General features: G+C 38.7%; 1 protein-coding gene across 2 annotated transcripts in view; it reads left to right on the plus strand.

Annotated features, from left to right (window-relative positions):
• The window catches only part of LOC308398004 (glypican-5-like), a 166710-nt gene extending 145854 nt beyond the window's left edge, over window positions 1–20856 (plus strand). Inside the window, exon 9 of one of the 2 annotated variants that reach the window (XM_080884365.1) lies at window positions 18225–20856. In XM_080884365.1, coding sequence (XP_080740491.1) covers window positions 18225–18379 — 155 coding nt within the window. In that variant the 3' untranslated portion in view covers window positions 18380–20856. Of the gene's footprint in view, window positions 1–1750; window positions 2249–18224 lie in introns of those variants that run through there. The other variant, XM_080884366.1, reaches the window with a different exon arrangement.
• Window positions 20857–21541: the final 685 nt, after the last annotated feature.

Consider the following 21541-nt stretch of genomic DNA (forward strand, 5'->3'; position numbering starts at 1 on the left):
CGTTCATGCACCTGTAACACCTTATAAACTCATTGCATCCTTTTTATTTCATTATGCTAACATAGTCTGTATCCACAAAACGTGACTTTTGCATGGTACTTAATTGGGCCATCATTGTACCTGGCAACCACCTACAGACAGACTAAAATTACAGACCAAACCATACTGTAGCATGAGCATATACTTATATATATTTCTGCTGAATAACTTTTTGCAATAAACAGATATTCCCCTCAAAATAGTTCAGCAATCCTAAACCTTTGACTATCTTAAATTGCTAATGTAAAGGAAAACATGCAGGCTGGACCAAAGTTTTTGCTATTCTGCAGTCTACTTGCTCCCGAGCAGTTTCTATGAGATCTTCATCTTCACTGAGGCAAGCAGCTATCAGTGGCCTAATCACCCATGAGCAATTCCACAGATGGTCTGATGAATTTCGACCAAGGCTTTTGGTGTGTGATCCCAGGGAATAATGCTCAGAGCTCCCTGTGTTTATCTAAAGGTTAATGGAAGGTTAATAAGAGGAACGGTGCAAATTCAAAACCCTTATTATGGAAATTGTGTTTTGTGAAAAGAGTAATACTGTATCTGCTCGTGATCTGGCCATACTAATTAGCAGATTGTCACCACATTGGTTGAAAGAGACACATCTGAGGTATAATTTGTTGAAAAATAACCGTTTTTTTTATATTAAGCTTACATGAGCTGATTACAGACACCATCAGATAAGTCTCGATCAAGGTGTTTCATCAACACCTACTGAAGAGACAGAGACACGCTTGACTTAGCAATCTCGTCTTTTTTTTAATCAACTGTTTTTTGACTCTGTGTGCAGACTTTATTACATATACAATCTAAACTGGGACCAGTGCATTCCTATAGGTTGTTGATACAGTTAACCACATGCTGAGCTCAGCATTTAACGCGTATATCATGTAATTGTCAATCAAAAGTCAACGTTCCCAACAAATACAACCAGATGAGAAATGATACACTGGCAAAGCGCTCATATGCCTTCCTCAAACGAACTCGATTACATTTGAGTTACTGATTAATGTTTAATCATTCAGAAAGTAGTTTTAGCAAGGCTGGTTGTATTCAGCACCCAAAGATTTCTCTGTAGTATAGCAATATTTAAGGCTACAGATACATTAATCAGAAGTCTGTCTGGTCTTCATAAAATAGCTTTGGTTAGAAGTGATTTGATTGACAGAAACATGACAGAGAATCTCTTTCACAAAATAGCCAAGATTGTAGAGTTCATGTGGGACTCCTCTGCTCTGAAGATCACTGAGGAAAAATTGCAAGAGACTTTAGTAACTCGAAGCTCATACATAGGAGTTCTGAGTATAGCAAAGAAATAGTTGGATGACCTTCTGTTTCTTATAAGGCAGCCGAGGAGGTCGGTTTGCTCTTGCATAAAGTTGACTTTAGGGTTAACTCTGAGGATGTGAGATGAGCTTATAAAGAGAAAGAAGGGGAAGATAGTGAAGGGCAAGTTTGCAGAGACCTTTACCAGCACATGTCAATTTGAGCAGACCACTGTGCTTTGTTTTCCTCGGTTGAAAAAAGGAACTACGCATGAAAAATTGAAAACTTTCTTCCCTTTGTTAACACTCTCTGACTTCTTCTGTTACAATATTAACAGGGCTGTTTTCAACCTTTTGTTTATCATTTGGCAGGAATGAACCCTTGAATTTTTTTCTACTTTTGCCAGTCCATCCATTCGCTTCCGCTTATCCTTTTTCAGGGTCGCGGGGGGCGCTGGAGCCTATCCCAGCTGTCATAAGACGAGAGGCGGGGTACACCCTGGACAGGTCGCCACTCTGTCACAGGGCCAACACACAGGGACAGACAACCATTCACACTCACATTCACTCGCACATTCACACCTAGTGGCAATTTGGATTATCCAATTAACCTATCCCCACAAGCTGCATATCTTTGGACGGTGGGAGGAAGCCGGAGTACCCTGAGGGAACCCACGCAAACACGGGGAGAACATGCAAACTCCACACAGAAAGACCCCGGCCTGATGGTGGAATTGAACTCAGGTTATAGCACTGCGGCAACAGTGCTAACCACCGTGCCACCTTGCTGCCTATGCCAGTTAAACTGTTCTTGTTTAATTTATCTGAGATTTTATTTTCAGGAACTCTGATCTTCCAGGTCACAACAATTTTCATCAAGGCTCAATCAATTTGTTTACAAAATGTCTGTAATTAGTCAAATATTTCCAACATCTCAAGCTGATACACCAACATCAGTTAAAGGCATTCACTTTGAATATAGTTATATATATAGTTTATATTAAAAAATATAAACTACTACGATATGGAGCCGCTCTCATCTGTGACAAAAAAGCTGAAACCTATGAATGTTTTCCAGTGTTGTGATCAATAGATGCTACGATGTGCTCTCACTTGTGTGGAACAGATAAATAATTTGAAAATAAATGTCTGTCTGATTACTTTTGTGGGGACTACTCAGAGGATGATTTGTGCCACCTTTGGAGAAAGATTTGATGGTGTTTATTTTCAACTGGCAGATGCTTATTTCTGACTTTATGAACTGCAAATGACATGCTAATGATATGTTAGGAGAAAGCTGTGACCTTGTGCACAAGTATTTGCCCGCAGCGCTGTGCGCATCTAAACAGACTGATTCATAATCTGATGTATAGGTAACTAACCAATCAACAAATTGGTTGTTGGGTCCTATTTATGGGATCTACTACAGTTAGATATGACCAGATAGAAGGAAAACTTTTGGAAAGCTAACACAAATACAAAGATTTTCCATTTTGTATGTTGTGTTTGGACAGTCTCAGGATGGCAGGTTCTGTCTATATCAACATTTAGCATTACCAGATAAAATATTGTCTAGGATCTAATGTGTGGGTGTCTTTGGTGCTTATTTTGTTGGGCTATTAACAGTCAAAATCTAAAAGCCATTAACGGTTTTTACAAGTCTTAGTTTGTGGGTACGTTTTTGGCTATTCTGAAAAAAATCTGAGAAATTGTTGAAGTAACACGAGCGACTGTGCAGCTTTGCTGCTCAGGCCCCAATCGGTAACTTTATGGTTTTATACATTATCACGCCAATATTACCCTTAGTTGATTTTGTTACTTATTTCCCCATTAATGGATATGTTTGCTGTGTGACCCACTAGCTTTGTAGGAACATGTCTTTCCAAAGAGCAGTCTGCTAAGAAAAGGTTTGGACACAGCAGAGCTCGCAGTTTTCCAAGCTGATTTGTATTCTGCCTGTGTGTGCAACCTGAGAGTGACTGGTGGTCAGAGCCCAGTATTGACTGCTCTGAGGATGTAATAGAGGCTGGGGTGATGAGCTCATGGACATGAACACTCTCCCTGTGGCATGTGCAGCAGAGCCATACAGGATATAACCAAGGCACTTAATCATTCTGCTGGCTCCATGTAGCGATGCACTGGGCTCTGTGTTTTAGAATAATGCTTCTGTCTTAAATTAGATCCCATTGATCCTCCTTTTCTCTGTAATTGTGCAAACAGGATGGATGCTAGTTTTATTGGGGGTCAGACCAGACATATCAAATACTTTAGCTTTAACTACAGAAAGTAAATTAAATCAGACAAAAGGGAGGCACAGCTGATTCAAAGTGATTGATCTATTAAGGGATGCTTAACTTAGAACTAACTTCTCTCTCTAGTTTAGTCATTAAAAAGAGTGCACGTGGCTACTCATCATTTGTCTTTGCTTCACTGATAATGTAATTGTACCAGTGTACTACAGTGTTGTGTGTTTAATTCTGCTATGATGACAACCAAGCAAGGAAGGGGAATAGGTATCTGTTTATATCGTTGCTTTCCAAACAGCCATGCGATGTGTGGTCAGTAAACACAGTATGTTTGTGTTTACCAGCCTGGCCAGTCTCTGATTGCATTTCACTATGGCTACGAGACAGGAAGTAAATATACCATCAAATAGTCTAGCTTTCTCTTCAAACAGAGAGGACATTACTTTTCCTTCAGTCATTCCTAAGACGTATGATTTATGTTATAACCATAGTCTATGTCTGCGTCAAAATATAAGCTTGCTAATATCTGATTTGTTGCCTCTTGCTAGCAAATCTATTTAAAAAAACCAACAATTAACTGATTATCATAACAAATATTTCATTTAAAATATAGAGCTATGTTACAGCAGGCATTGTATCTTCATTACCATGACCTTACACATGCTGTATTTTATTTTGAGTCACTCATCTGCTGCCTTACACCAGGCAGCCACAACTATACAACCACAAACAGGCCAAGTGAGTAACCCTTATTATCTTGTTTCAATGGCACCTGTCAAGGCATGGGATATATTCGGCAGCAAGTGAACAGTCGATTCTTTACTTTAACAAGGGCCAAATTGTGATGGCTGAACTGGGTTGAACTTCTTCAGCACATCTTATGGAGTGCTCCCAGCATGCAGTGGTTAGCAGATACTAAAAGCGGTCCAAGAAAGGACCACTGGTTAACCAGCAACCGGGTCATGGGCAACCAAGGTTCACTGCGGGCAAAGCTAGGGCTGGCCTATGTGGTCCGATGCCACAAAACACCCACTATAGCACATAATGCTGGAAATAACACAGAAGAGTAAGAAGGTGGCCTGTTCTGTTGAATTCCCCTTTTTAAAGTTCATATCAAGAGGTCTGCATGTATGTTTATGTGGAAACGTATGACAGTAGGCTGCTTTACAAAACAAACAAACAAGGCAGTATGATGCCATCTTCTCATCATTCATCATGTTGAGGCAGTATGACTCTGCTGGGAAATGTTGGGTTTTGGCATTTAAGTGGATGATACATTGACAGATAGCCTTCTCAAACATGGTTGCAGACAGTGTCCATCCCTTCATGGAAAACATATCTGCTTACACCAGGGGCCTCCTACAGCAGGGAAATGCCCCCTACCACATGTCAGAAAGTGTTCAGGACTGATTTGTGGGATAGGAGTTCAAGGTGTTTACTTAACCTCAGAATTCTAAAGTTGGCCAATCCAATTTGGTCTTTGGGATGTGCAGGGAAAATGTGTCTGATCCATGGAGATCTCCCTCGAATTAACCGGACTTACAGGATTGCTGCTAATATGTTGGCACCTCATTCCACATTCCATTCCCTCAAGGGTCATGTGTCTATATTTGGACAAGTTGGAGCTTTGGGTCACGTAGCGGAGATCGTTACGATATAATATTCATACTCAGTATATCTAGAGAAAATAGTTCCCAACAGATACACAGTTTCTTGTGTCTGGAAATGTACGCTACAACTACACTGGTCATTATTATTTTAGATACCCACAGTGAAAGATTTAAAGTTGTTTAGAAACCATTAAGGCTGAGACTATATGTTACAGACTGAAAAAGACTGATTGAGATTTACTGTTGATTTACTGTTCTACTCTCAGTACTTACTGATAACATAATCTAGACTTAGACAATACCGGCAGCTGACAGAAGATGTAGTGCGTGCCAATGCTCTAAGCTAAATTATCATTTTTGTATACCAACATAATCAGAGTGACAAACCTAATAAAGTGTTAACATTGACTTCAAATTGTTGGCATGCAAATGTTTTCTTGTTGCCATTAAACACAAAGCAGTTGAGGCTTATGTGAATGACAGTATTTACCTGGCCATAAAAACAAAATAAGGTATCCCCAGAGTTGCGAAGAGGAACATAAAGGTCTGACAAACAAATTTCAGGTCAAAAATGTACGATTAAAAAGCTACATGTATCATCCTCAAGGTGATGCTGGAGGTACTGTCATAGGATCACCTGGGAGGTCATTAAGAGTCCTCTAAATACCACATCTTTCCAAAATTGCATGCCAGTCTACCAAATGGTTAACAAGACATTTCAGTCCGAACCAAACTGGTGACCCGATTAATGAATCATCCCAAAAGTCACACAATCAGCACTGCTAAAAAATTAGAGAAGCAACATTTGATTCTTTCAGAATAGAGTTATGTGCCAAAAAAGCTGCCTTTGCATTATTTTTTTGTTTTGTAGGTTCATTATATAGCCTAGAAATATACATCATTTCTTGTTGTATTTTTAAAGCGCTTGCGAGACCACTTGTTCAATGCCATTTAATTGTGACTGAGGTGTTAGACACCAAAGTGAAGATGTGTGGCAGATAAAGACAAAATCAGATGTAGGAAAAAAATGCAAAAAGAAGAAAGTGGCATTTATAGCAGATCAGTGATCATAAACTAGCTAATCATTAATTGTGTGGGCAAACTAAATGAATGAAGTTTTATTAAATGATATTATTTTTGTGGATAAAGAGGTAATTTATTCCGTTTTCTGTGGGAGTCTGAATCTAATTGAAAGAGGATGATGTCTCCGGCACAGAGCTATATTCAATTGTTCTGTTTGAGAATGGGAGCACTCAGCCTTCCCTGCAAGAGGTCTCAGGTGGTTTCTCTTCATTTAGTTTCTCTCCTCAGTTGATCTCATTCTTGTGTAAACAAAATTCCGGAGGAAAAAAACAACTGGCTGGAAAAATGCATACGTCTTATTATTTCCACATATCCTGCCTGTCATGCTTGATATTGTAGATTGGGCTCTACGGCAATCACTGAAATTCATTGTACGAAGCTTAAGTGCAAACTCTTCAATCGTTCATATGCCATCCATATGTATGTGAGAGTGGCTAACGTAACTTGTGTGGGTTTCACACTTTGAAAAATTAGCTTATCCGCTTTCTATCGACACTCACAGCTGTTGAGTCTTCTGGGTGTGATTAGCAGCCTTTGGTCAGGAGAAAATTTACGACCACACCAGGAGCTAAAACAAGAGATAAACATCGTTTTACTGGAGATATGTGGACAGCACACATCGATATCATTTCATCTTGTACACACAAAACTGGGGGATGGAAGCCTCTTTTTCACAAAGAGGCTTCTATCAAATAAAAGAGAGGTTCCAGAAATTTCTGGAAGCTGCCGTTACCTTCAAGATTAATAGAGATATCACAAAGGTCAACAACAGAGTGGAGTTCACGGGAGGCCAATTTTGGAACTCGATGTGAAACGAAAAGGTTTAGCCACAAAACAGTGAATTCTAAAAAGCCTCTATAGCAACAATTCCCAAAGCCAAGAGTGCTGCGGCCCACTTAAAAAGTAGAAAAAACCCAATCTTAAATCTTTACTCTAATCAAAATACAAGAAAGTGGTGTATTTCCTTGAAAATGTTATGTAAAAAAACCCACACACACACAAGCAAGACAGGTTGTCGGTTATGAATTGTTAATGCTTTCCAGTCATATCTTAAGTGTTAAGGCCATTCTGTGACTCACCTGCCACTGGGACACAAACTTCAGCTTTTCAGGTTGGAGATGCAGGTCCAGGTTGAAAGGAGTTGGTGAAAGGTGGTTTTAATGTCGATACACTTGTGTTTATTATAAATTAACCAAGCTGAAGAGACTGAATTTGTTTTACTGGAATAGCTAACTTGTGCTAAATGCTGATTGAAGTGAAATTTGCTGGTATTGGTCTACATCACTTTCTGCTCCATGCCACAAGGGGTCGCCACTGCTGGTTGAAGGTGGATTTGGCAGACTTTTATACTGGGTACCCCAGTGGGGATCTGTGTCTGTAAATGGAATTAAACCAGCAACCTTTCCCTCACAAAGTGAATGTGTTAATCACTACACCTTTGTAGAAAACGGAATCTTTCAAAAAAGAAAAAGTTTTGGGATCCACACTACACACTATCAACACACACCTGGTATTTAAGATCATTTTGGTTTGTCCAGTTGATTTTGATCCACTGAAAACAGTCAAATATGTATAAACCTGCTGTAATTCAGCAGTTGATGTAAAATTTTAACAAAACCATTTGAATTAAAATTTACAGTTTACACTTCATCCACATATTGACTGTTTTATTTAAAATCAACTGTGGTGGTTTACCAAGGCAAAATTTTAAAACCTGCATCTTTTTCCAAAACATTAGGGACATAGTTATAGCTCCCTTTGTTGGCACACACGTCAATCAAAAGAGCCACAACCATAACTGTAAGCCTTACCTATATCCAAACGCATGAGTTACCTCAGGAAAAAAAATCTACACCTGTTTTTTTCTAGTTGCTTAAATACTTTATTACTTAGTTCTGTTGTGTTCATTTTGTACCCACATCATCTGCTTCTGATCAGAAGAATGACTTTTGTACAGCTTGATTTTTTTCCCTCCAGAAGTAAAGGCTTGATCCCAAGGCTAACCACTACATATGATTTAGCTATTCGTAATCACACACTTTACTGCTGGTGAGAGGATTCTAAGAGACTTTGAAGAAGGTGTGAAGAGGCGTTGGGTAAACACTTAAGACCAGCTAGCTTTGAAAACACAGGTACTTACACATGTATTTGAAACCACACACATACTCATTTTTACACTCCACATATCCAGACTTCTCTCAAATCATAAATGAAAGTTGTCATTATGGTGTAATATAGTATATATATTTCACTATAGTATAGTATAGAATACCATCATATAATCTCATATAAGTAATAGTTTAGATGCTGGCTTCTTAATTATTTATTGAAAATACTCAGAAATAACCTTCAGGGGAATAGTTGTTTACTCACCCATAACAGCATGTATGGGCGTGGTGGTAAAACACTGGAACACCGAATCACTGGTTTTTGCTCCTGCCTTTCTGTAATGCTGGTGTAATCTCTATAAACTTACAGTTTCACAACAGACTGAAAATAAACAACAAGCTGTTCCATCTGGCAGCTTGTTTTCTAGCAGCACTGCCCAATAACAGAAATCAATGTGGTTAAAAGGTAGTGATGCACCTAAGTGAGATGAAATGTACTTAGCTAAAGATAAGTTCAGAAGAGAAAAGGCTCCAATTCAAACAAACTGACATTGACTGATATTTACATTTATTTCATGTTCAAGTATGTTTAGAGTCATTTTATTGGAATCCATCATGTTTTCGGGGAACTGTGCTTCCACACAAATTTCTTTGTACCCAAGACACATACACACACAAATAGTCTAGTACAAAGACTTATCTGTGAGCTGTATACTGTCAAACATCTATACGGTCAATATTTAGGTGGCTATCCCTGATTGAGCTTTAAATTGAATCTCTCGATGTTGATGTACCTTTGATGTACTTATTTGACGTATTTTACGAAAATGCATTTTAAAATCAATTCACTGAACTCTTGCCCACACAACTTTGCTCTTACTAGTTTCAGTTAGTAGTTAAATATCTACTTAAAAACATCTTAGTAGCATCACTGAAGTTCTAATCTGTCATTAAGTTTGAAAACAGGAGACAGTTGGAGCATTTTCTTTCACCAAATTTGACAAACTCACTATCGTGCCACCCTGTGAGAAGTTTGATGTTTTCTTCTTTTTTTTATTGAATTGTTTGGCCACCAGGTTAGAACTGGAGTGATGGATGAACTGACACTTCCCATTGAAGATAACTCTACATAGTAATAAGACCTCTAAACTACAGCAAGCTCTGATGGAGTTTGTCAAAATCAGGCTGTACATAAAACTTTGTTACTAAACCACATTTGGACGTAAAAACTCTGAAGGTTGAACCGCTTATAATAATACAAAAGGCGCTTTCTATCATTGCAGTTGTTAGGTATTTTTTCCTAGTGCTGTTAGTGTGGTATTGATCATTGCTGGTCCATGTCCTCGGGAAATCAGCTTGTATTGATTTCACTTCAGTTGTAAGCCTCTCTTTCTGCCCTATGTCTCTCTTCAAGCACCTTTTCCAACCCTCTAACCTCTCTTCTGTGGGTTTAGTAAAACATGTCATTACAGGAGCAGTTTCCAAGCAAATTCCAAAATCATCTCTGCTTGGATTCCAAAAAAGGCAGCCCATTATATCTATTTTCATCCAATAGTTTTTGGAGACTAGATAGGCTGCCTCCTGAACCGACCACAAGAAATATTTATTGTCTGTTGTACATTGAGGATGTAGTTTTCCTTTTAGAGCCATAATTTGCTCTTTTGTGTAGGCCTTCCTTATTGTTCATAAAAAGAACCTACTTAATGTATAGCCAGATAATGGTGGATATTAATAGCTGGAAGGCAGTCAAAGTCAATATTTGTGCATATATGAGCGATTAAGTAACACGTATTAGTCTTTTTGTAATGAAGTATGTGGGTGCAAAGTGAAGAAGCAGTTTTGAGAATTTACTTCAAGAATTTAAAGATGACCTTTAATGTATATTTTACTGTTAAACTGCAGAATTATCTACTCCAGCTACATGAAACTGTTTAGTTTTGCTCCCTTTTTTGGTTTCCCAGCCTCAACCTTCCCTTGTCTGATTGTATTTGCACATGAAACCTAACAGTGTCTTGCAAAACTTGGCAATGTAAAATGCCTGTTGCGTCTTCATTTCTTCATTCCTTCCCCCAAAAGAGATTTCTGGCCATTGCTTTTGGCATCACAGACTACACACACAGCACCCTGTGATTAAGTCAGTAATGCAAATTAAACCTCATCCACATCCCATAATAGTCAATCCAACCACTGACTGTGTCACTATGTACCCCTGTGCATCCTAATACAGTCTAGTTCTGTTCTGAATCCCACTTTTATGTTTTCCACATTGTTCAGCTTTTGCTCATTCTGTCAAAGTGAATTCAGTTACATTTTGCACTGAGTTGTTGTGTTGTACCAGGATTCATTATGCCTTACAAGTTCATGAATACACAATAAGGTGCGATAAGATATATAATTTAATTGGTTTCTAACAACGTCAACAAAAATCCCGCATTTGTTTCGTTGTAAACTTTGCACATTTAATGGAAGAGATATATCTGATCTGAGGCTGCTGGTTGAAGCACAACATGAAATTATTGCTTTGTTAACGTTAGAGGACTTCTCCAGTCACAGTTACAATAATAATCAGATGGTAAAAAGAAAGCATGAAAGAAAAAGTTCAAACATAGTATGTTTGAACTTTTATGTTTTGACATAATCATGTTAAGGTGGTGCTGGTTTGTCAGCTAGGATTTAGGAGCCTTGATTTTTGCACTTTTCGGTTAGCAGCTAATGCTAGTTCTCGACAGCTAGCCTGATTAGCAGAGCTTATCTCAAATTCACTGTGATATTAAATGTGAATATGAAATATTTTGGCTAGCAAAACAAAAGTATAAACCAAATATACTTACCAGAGTATCTTTAGGTAAAACTGAATCCTGCTGAGCAAGATAATAATAGACAGAACCACTGTCACTCATTGTGGCCAGGCCTAAAAATATGCATGTCTACAATTTGAATGAGTAATTCATTGAATAAAATATTCTCCACCTGTGCTGTTGTCCTGCACCTGTCTATAAACATGTTTATGTCTGCTGCGAAGGCATTTTACCTCGAATTTGACTCATTTTTGGAGTCAGGAAGGCACCTTTGCAGGTGAGGAAATTTCCTGTTGGACAAGATCAAGTCATTCTTACAGCTTTTTGAGGGCTGTTATATAACTGATGTTACTGTTCTTTTTCTGGGAGGGTACTTATTTATATGGTTGCTTCCATTTATTTTCGTATGTTGGTTAAGGAATGAAAAAAAATCATGTTTTAAAGTTTTGCTTTACTACTGAAGTATTTTTGCTCTACAAAATATAACGTATATCCACTAAATTTACAGTTTATGACATATTCTTTTGGTTCCTTTTTTTTCTTATATACATTCAGTTCTCAATTGAATCCTCACATATATTCACTGCATTTATGTATTTACTTATTTACATTTATGTTTGTTGATGCTTCTTGAAATCTGACATCATGTCTGTACCTTTAAGTTTTTATATACAATAAGTCTCTGGATGTTTCCTCTGCAGCTAAAATAAAGAAAGTAAAGAGTGCTTTCAGCATAGCACGGTTTATTCATCAGAAAGACATTCTGTGATTTAGTCTGCAGCTTGTTGCTGCAGTTGAACCTTGAAGCTTCAGTAAGAGGAATTGATTGAGGTCCTCTTGGGCACAAAGACTTATCTGTAAGCTGTATACCAGGGGTCACCAACCTTTTTGAAAGTGAGAGCTACTTCTTGGGTACCGATTAATGTGAAGGGCTACCAGTTTGACACACACTTCTCAAATAACAAATTTCCTCAGTTTAACTTAATTATGTGTTATCATTAATAATTAATGATATTCATCTATGTACGGACACTAATTATGTTAATTATTTTTCACCATAATTATAAAGAATGCAATTAGGAAACAAGGTAGGAAACATAAATATCAATATGCAACGCTTTATTTCTATATATCTCTGCAAGTATTTACATTTTGAAGTGATCACTTCTACAACATTTTCACTTACCACTAACAAATTTTAACAAGTCATGCACTGTTACATACATTATTTTTGTATGTATGTAACATACAAAAAATCAACTTTCAAATTTTACAGAACTTTTCACCAAATTGGCAGCATTTTAAAGCAAATTGTCACATGTTACACTTAACAAACACATTTGTTTTTCAATAATTAAATTCAACTTTGACATGACACTGTAATGTTGCCACTGAGAACATCTAATATGGCTTTCTTTGTCTGTTAGTGGGAAACCTGGCATTGCATGCTGTTCACCAGTGTGTTGTAATCTGGGGTATAACTTGACACTGCAACTCTGAGTGAGTCTTGCAGATGTGCATCGGAGAGGCGTGTTCTGTGTTTGTTCTTGATGAAGTTCATGTCAGAAAAGGCTGATTCACAAAGATAGGTTGAACCAAACAGGCTGGCAACCTTCATAGCTGCTGTGCACACACCACTGTACTTTTCTGTGTCAACAAGGCACCAAAAGTTTGGTGCACCCAGATAGGCTTTGAGGTGGACATCATTTTGCAATGTTACAATTTCAATTTCCACCTGTCCAGCATCCAAGCTGAACATTGAACTTAGTTGCTCAGCAATGCATGTTGTGTCCACATTCATGAAAGGATTGGAAACAAATGAGACACATGGCTCAAGCTGATCAAGGTCACAAAACCTGTTCTCAAACTCTTGACCAAGTCGGTTTATGACTTGAGTGTACTTTTCTGCAACTTTGTCAAAAGTCTCAGATGCTGAAGCATTGTCTTTCAGCACCATCTGCACAGAGGGAAAGTGCAGCACCTTTTTTCTCTGTAAATGCACAGAGAAAATGTTCATCTGGGCTTTAAATCCATTTAAAGCACTTATCATGTCAGCAACAGTCTTACCTTTGCCTTGCAGCTCACAGTTCAAATGGTTCAGTTTCCCAGTAATGTCTGTTAAAAACGCAAGGTCAAGTGTCCACTCAGTGTCCTCCAGCAGAGATGTGTCTTCCCCTTTGGATTGCATGAACTCCTTGATTTCACCCAAAAGTGACAAAAAACGAAGCAAAATCCGTGACCTGCTGAGCCATCGGATTTCCGTATGTAGTAGCAGGTCACCATATTCAGCTGACAGCTCCTCCAATAGCACCTTGAATGTTCTGTGCTGTTTAGCTCTGGAGCGGATGCTGTTTATGATCTTCACGACGGGAGTCATGACGTGCTCGAAGCCGATCACCTTTGCGCATAACGCCTGCTGGTGAATGATGCAGTGGTAATGCATGAAGTTTGGGAACTCTGTGTCACCTTTACAGTGAGCGATGAATCCCGTATGTCGGCCGATCATAGCAGGAGCCCCGTCGGTAGTCACTGATACCAGCTTTTCCAACGGTACCTTTTTCTTCGCGAAAAACTCCTTCACCGCGTTATAGATGTCAACTCCCTTCGTTGTTGTCTTTAGCGGCAGGAGTGTCAGAAGTTCTTCTTTTGTGGAGAAACCATCAAATACCATCCGGATAAAGACCATCAGCTGTGCTGTACTGCTGCTGTCGATGGACTCGTCACACTGGATGCTAAACCAACTGCACTTTGCCAGATCCTGATCCAACTGATCGGCCAAGTTCCCGGACATAGCCGACACTCTTCTAACAATTGTAGTTGCCCCCAGCTGGACATCAGAGAGAGTGGAGATTACATCGTTTCCATATTTCTCGTCTTTAAGCACAGTTTTTGCAATTATCATCATTGCTTCTTTGAAATACTCCCCGTCTAAAAATGCCTTCTTTTTCTTAATCATGAAATGTGTAGCTCTAAATGAGGCTTCGGTTGCTTTTTGAGAGTTTTTCACCGGTCTCGTGAAAAAAGACTGCTGTTTGCTCAAACCTGCCTTTAATTCGCGGGCCTTTTCCGCTCGCAGTGTGCTGCCCTTTGGGTAGTTAGCATGGTAGCTTGTGTGACACGTTCGGAAATGTCTCTCCACGTTGTGCCGCTTTGCCGTTGCCACAGTTGCCCCGCAAATGAGACACACGCATGAATCTTTCACAGTGGTAAAAAAGAACATTCACTGTGAAAATTATATGTTTTCTTCCTTTTTTCCGCCATGTTTTCCTCATCTCCTCACCTTTGCCTTTGCTGGTCTTCACGGCAACTGTTTCCGTGGAGACCAGCTAGCACTAAATATTAGATCATGATCTAATATTTAATAATAAACATTTTTTTTATATATTATCTCTAACAAATTAACGCCAATGCAATTGTGATTAAAAAAAAATAGCAAGAAAAAATAAAAATAGATGCAGCTTACTGGTAAGTTGTTATGGTGAGCTATTTTTAGAACAGGCCCGCGGGCGACTCATGTGGTCCTTGCGGGCGACCTGGTGCCCGCGGGCACCGTGTTGGTGACCCCTGCTGTATACCATCAAATAGCTATCCTGGGGACAGTGAATCAATGCATACTTAACTTCATATCACAGCCAGCTTTAAAAGTCATTCCTGTGTGTAGGTGTAGTCACTTACTGCAACATTGCATTACATGACAAAAAAATTGGTGAAATCCAACAAGTTAGAATAATGAACTGGTCATAAAGATACAAAATATAATGATATAATCTTATATTAGTTATAATGATATGTTTTTACCTTTATCTTCTTGTTATTTTACGAAATAAGACTAAACTCGTAGATTATGATTGCTGGTAAAGCAACTAGTAATTTTTGTGGGTGCTGCTGCTATGGGGAAAAGAGCTGCAGTCAATTTCTGCTGCACCATAAAAATCAGAATTAAATCCCCAGAGTACAGATGGCCTCTGGAGCTAGTCTTATATTTCTGCTTGTACGATACCCTCTGATAGCACAGCCTTTATAGACTTTGAAAAGGTCTGGGTTAGACTAATCCTGCCCGTGACAGACTTATGACTCTTGGGCCTAAGCAAGAAACTCGAAAGTCCTGGGGCAGCTGGTCATCTATTGGAGTTCAGCATCACTCTCTCCCTCTGGGAATGAACCGGGATGAAGTCTGAGGTATCCTGAAGTAACTTCAGCTAGGCTAAAGAGGATGCTCTATTTCACTTGGCAAGGGACATTGAATTTCCCCCCTGAACACTTCAAGTCTCCAAAGAGAGGTGTAAACAGCAAGATATACGCTGACAGATGGCATGGTGCAGTTGTCTGAACTGATATCTGTTGAGGTGTAATTTTTTTTAAAGGTGTACACACAGGGGGGTGTTTAGGGGGTGTCTAGGATATTTAAGTTCTATGATGTTAAAGGTAGGGGTAAAAAAGATGGATCTAGGGGCTGTTGTTCTACTTTTAAAGTTTATTAAATTATGATCCTGCACACTGTACCATAGGCCCACTATCGGGGATACTTGATCACCATTACACTAACCTGCCCAACTGTGATGGATTGATATCAAGGATATTACTTTTAAAGGCTCAGTATTATTCACCGGTTTGACTGAGTTTAATGATACACCTTTCAGAAAATGTGAAACCAGCGTGAACAGCCAGAGGGTTAATACCACAGGCATACTGCTCTACAGCTTTCTGATTTATGCACAATCTGAGTGAAAATTCTAATTACTTAGATGAAAAAGTGCAATATAATAGAGACTCTGACATAGTGTCCAAATAAGCAGCAGTATTAGCAGTAGCAAAAATCACTGTGACGCTTATAATAACGGCAATAAAAGATATTACAACATGCAAAGGACTACAGTATCATGCAATCAGCAAACACACACATGCCATAAATATATAGCATGTGGATACACATAAACAATGTCACTACAATATGTGCAAAATAAATCCTAAATACCTAGAATTATGTTTAATTTTGCATGATTTGCATCGTAAAGTGAGTGGCACTGTTGTGCAGATGTTAGCTCTGTTGCCTCACAGTGGAGGTTGCTTCCTGTGGCTGCTTGGGGTTTCTCCCGTCTGAAGACACTTGAGGTTAATTGGTTATTCTAAATTGGTATTAGCCTTTTGAATGACTAGCGACCTGCCCACCAAATTCTGCTGCTTACCCAGTGTCAACTGGGATAGGCTTCAGCATCTGTGTGACCCAAAGAGGAGAAGCAGTCATGAAAAGGGATGGATGTATCAGGAACTGTAGACTAGATCACTATGTGTAAAAGTGGGGGGGAAAAGTAAGTCGTCTATGGAGCGTATCTGTATGTATTTACAAATTATTTAGCATCCAAATATGACATCATTAGACTCATGTTATCATTATTTGGGGTGGTGTGTAAACTCAAACTGATAGCTTCATGGTTGAAACAAATGCCCTATTACTGCATTGTTGTGTGCACATTATGCCTCTCTCACTCTAACTTTTTGTATCTGTACTTTTTGTTTTGTTTTACTATGGCATGTTTTACTATATATATGTGTGTGTGTGTGTGTGTGTGTGTGTGTGTGTGTGTGTGTGTGTGTGTGTGTGTGTGTGTGTGTGTGTGTGTGTTTAAAGCTCTAAAGAATTTTATAGGTAATTTAGAGATGCCCCAAATTGGAGTGCACACAGAAACTGAAGGAAGAAAAAAACTTCCTGTAATCCATCTGAGGATTACTATTTATAGCGTGTTATGATGATGATGATGCGTTCACCGTTAAAACATTGACATAAACATATTAATGGCTGTTGACACAAAGGAACACCCAAGATGCCTTTTAAAGCACCTTTGGGGGGGATGACACAGAGGCTGAAGGTGCACTGTAGTTGCATCAGCTGATTATAAATAGGGTAGTGGAAAATTAACCAACTCCCCTAATGACATAGTCCGAGCATTGCTGTATTGCAGCTGTTAGATGTATGCAAGACATTAGACCTCAGGTAATAATGTATCTTTTAATGTAGTCTATATTGACAATATAATATAAAGATGTGCAAACTTGACTTATAATTAAATGCCAGCGACATTTTCTTTAGAAAGTAACATGCTTTTAGGAGGCAGAAGTATTTTTGGATTAAAATTAAAGTTAGCAGATTTGGTTAGCAGAGTGCTTCCTTAGACTGTAAAGTTTTTACTACCAAAGAGTCTTCCAATCAGTGTTTGCTAACATAAACATTTAAAATAAAACTAAATAATCTTTCTTACCAGAACTGCCGTACAAACTTCTCCAGCAGGCAAATACCAAAAAACACTCCAGTTACAATTATAAGTTATACAGTTATAATTCAAGGTCAGTGACAGGAATTAGCTTGTGATTCATACATCCACCTGTGTTAGCATATACCTATCAGTCAGCTTGAAGTGTCCATTTTTCGGCACTTCCATGTTAGCCTTACTTTGTAGCTCCAGAAGTTGCTGCTCGAAAAAACATCCCATGCAGAATCAATTCATTGCTAGCTAAAGAACAGCAAGCAGCACACTGAATAAACAACAAATTGATCCTAATTATTTTGTGTAGATCCAAAGCCCGAGACATCTCTATGCCATAGCCCTCCAAAAGCTATTAAAACCTAAAACAGAGCGACACTACGTCTTACTTTATTGCAGTGAACATGAGGACAGTAGTTTAATTGAGCAAAATTCCATGCTGGCATTAGAACTCAACAAATCTGCATTAATTTACTGCTGAAAATACTCCACAACAAATTTAGTGCTTATGTACTTAAACAGTGACATATATGCAGTTGTGTATCTGTGAATCTCCAGCAGAATTAAATGAATTTAGGGGAAAATACACAAAAAAGGGAGAAGGTTTGGGCAGTTTTATAAGGCAGGGAGATGATTTGTTGGTTTGTTGTTGTTGTTGTTTTTTTTTTCATGGCAGTTGTTGATGATAAAGCAAATGAAATATATCAGTCTCATCCTTTCACTGACAAACCGCATCATTCCTTCCAATGATGTCATGTTTCTAATGAGCTTCCTTCTGACTGGCATTTTGGTTTGTGCTCTCTCCTCAGTGAGCCCGGATGTGACCGGTAATCACAAACATCATCTTCATTATCACCATCCTGCCAAGGATTCAGAAGTGAAGGGCAGATCCAGGAGCTTCAGACTGACAGGAGCCATCTGGGTCCTGGGATTGCCTTGTTTACATGTGCTCCTGGCCTTGTAACAGCTGCTGTTTTGCAGCTTGAAACTTTCAGACTTGATTTCAAGATTATTTATCCAAAAAAGGGCCAGTGGAAGCTCTAATAAATCATGGACCTTCACTTCCACACAGAGGAGGACAGGGCAGGAGTGATTGTGTGGAAACTACAAGACTCAGTGTCTCCTATAAGCATATGGTGGCTTTGAAATGTATGAATTATTTTTTATCAGTTACATGGCATTCATTAACACTAACCATGACTTATTTATAAAAGGTGATGTCAAAAAACTAACGGCTACCGCATATGTTGTAAAGTTGGATTTCTGTATATTCAGCATAAGGTGTGTGGAAAGCATTTAATTACAAGAATCAAACTACATGTACATGCAGTATTTCATTTAAAAGCAGTCTTTTTTTTAATAATATAAAAGTGCTCAAATCACTGTTGAAACCTTCAATAACTTACATATTCTACATCTTACTAATAACAAATACAAAAAAGGAACTCGAAATATCTGCTTCTCTTCAATAATAGCTGCCTTGCTGTCCAGGATCCTTTTAATTGGTATACTTCAATTGTAAAACTGACCTGTGATGCTATGCGGAGAGAAACGATGAAAGGCAAACGGTGAGCAGGTGGACGTGGGGGGCAAGTGAGAGAATTTATACCCCTTTCTTCTTTAGAAATAGATTAGTTTCCTCAGGAGTCTATTATCATCTTTCAAACTCAATCCTCCTCTGCCTTCATAGGCCTGGATAGGGGCTGATAGCTCCTGGAGCCGCTGGTGAGGAAGAATCCAATTGCTTCTACCTTCTACCTGCCTGCATACCGTCGCTGTGCCGCTGACAGGTTTCCGTACAGAGAAAAGTAAAATGATTTGTTTCACATATGCCATGCAGGTCTCTCAGTGGCTGAGAGAGAAAAGTGGTGCTGAATAAAGGCTCTTTGCTCACATATCCTAGGGAGCTCTCTCCAGTGGCTAAAATGATCATTTTTATATCTAAAATGTCACTACTATATTTAGCATATGCACATAAATACATACAGTACACATTGCAGAAGTAAAGGTAAACCTTAAAGCTGCTACTGTAAATATAGATCGCGGTGTAACTGAGGCATTCCAATGGTTCGAGTGTACAGAAAGATTTCTACCACAATATACTTTAATAGGAGTAATAACCAATAATGATTATTGTTAGGAGGATGTGAAATTAATTTATGAAGTCATATTACAATTAATTTGTGCTGAGAAATGTATGTGAGACCCATGACTGTTCACCACTCATCTTAATGTGGAACTTAGCGGCGCAAAGTGCAAATTGGATTTTCTCTTTAGCTTCACCTTAAATCCCCTCTTCAGTCGCAGCTTTTTTTATTTTCCAGCTGAAATATAATTTCCTTGGGTGCTCTGTTTGATCATATACGATCATATTTTAAAAGCCTGCGACCTTGCTCAGACTGCGGCTGTGAGGAAGCGTGAACACTAATTGCTTTCATTGGCCATTTTCACCTTTTATACGCCAGGTTAGACTCTAATGCATTCAAGGTTGTTTAACTAGCTGGAAGCTTTGAGTCTCAAGATTAATAAATGTGTATACATTTTACTCATCATTTCTTGCATCGATTTAGTGTCTTATCTTGTGGCTTCTGATCTTGGGCGAGATTCCCAAATGACAATTGCACTTGGAAACAAACTTGAGGCAGTCGTTTGACTTCATAATAAGTCACAACTGCTGCCTCAAACCAATTATATCACAGGTTACTTCCCTCAAAGTTAGCACTGTTGTCGTTTGATGACACCCCTGAAGAATGTGTTCAGCCTCGTAATGACATACGGCAGACGCAGAGACAAAGGTGCCTTGAGGCTAAATAGAGATGCCAGGCTATACTGGTTCTCCTTACTTAAAGAAAGGATTTGATATATAAGGATGTCTTATATAGTTTTTATTGCTACATAGCGAGACTGGCATCCAGAGGAGGGAGGTAAGGGGCCAGAGGCTGATAGTGATGCCAACGAGGTGCCATTGAGCTGTCACTGCAACATGCCAGAACCTCTTGAATAACATGTTTATTTTCTAATATCCGGTTTGGAGAGAAAATGTGTAATTTGCAAAATGAAATGTGTGTACGACATGTAAAATAACACGTTTTTCATTACATCTGGGGCTTAATTTTCATGTTGTCAGTTCACTCTGTTATAATAAGGCACTGAAGTGACTGCTTAGATACTGGAATGCAACTGCATTTCTAAAAATAGGTCAGACGTTACGAGAATCCCAGTCGGACCATCAGGTCAAGTGAAATGGGTTTGGAAGAGAAGAACAAGAGATTGAAGTCGAACTGTAAAATAACTAAATGTCCATACTATACATCAATCACTGTTAACGGAATAGATTCAGGTTTAGCTTTGACCTACTGTACTTGCCATAGTTATTGCACCGCAATCCTTTGCAGTGATCACGAGTTACTCGGTTTCAGCTCTGAATAAAGTCTTGGACTGTTTACAAGTTGTCTGTTTTTTCTGCCTGCTTGTGTTTGTGGCTCTCTTGGTTTGCTTTTTTTTACCACAATCCTGTCTTTACAAATATCAGCAGTTTAAAAAAATGAAATGATTACTCAACGACATGACTTAAATTAAAGCATGTTTTTCCAGCTTTCAGCTGTCATCCATACAGTTTGTTTTGCTCCTCACCAGGCTTACGGTAACTTCCAACCATCCCTGGACATTTGGAAAAGTAATCCATATGTGTCTGTAAGTGTCTAACGTTTAAATATAAATGAGAGCACATGTTAACACTTTATGATAAAGTTATCAAAGTAAACATTGTTACTTTTTTCAGGTTTATGTAAAACAGTTTTGCTGACATTTTTGGCTTTGGTGGTTTGAGGAGCTCACAGTGAGAGCCCCTCACTGTCCAGCACTGTGGCCTCATGTCGACACCTTGAATCTGCAGTGTTTTGGTGATGAGTCATGAGTAGTTGTGAGAGTTGGAACAGAATAAAGCAGAAACCTGAGATTTTGGACTCTCTCTCAACTCTAAGTCCCTCTGGTCACTCGATAGTCATTCACATCCCAGTTGATTGTGTTTCTAACTACAGGACTATGACAGATCATCTAGACTGCTGTTTTTTGCGAACAACAAATTTACTCATCGTGTGTCTTCAGCGGATGTCACTTCATGTCA

Source organism: Rhamphochromis sp. 'chilingali' (assembly GCF_963969265.1).
Source record: "Rhamphochromis sp. 'chilingali' genome assembly, chromosome: 6".
NCBI lineage: Eukaryota > Metazoa > Chordata > Actinopteri > Cichliformes > Cichlidae > Rhamphochromis > Rhamphochromis sp. 'chilingali'.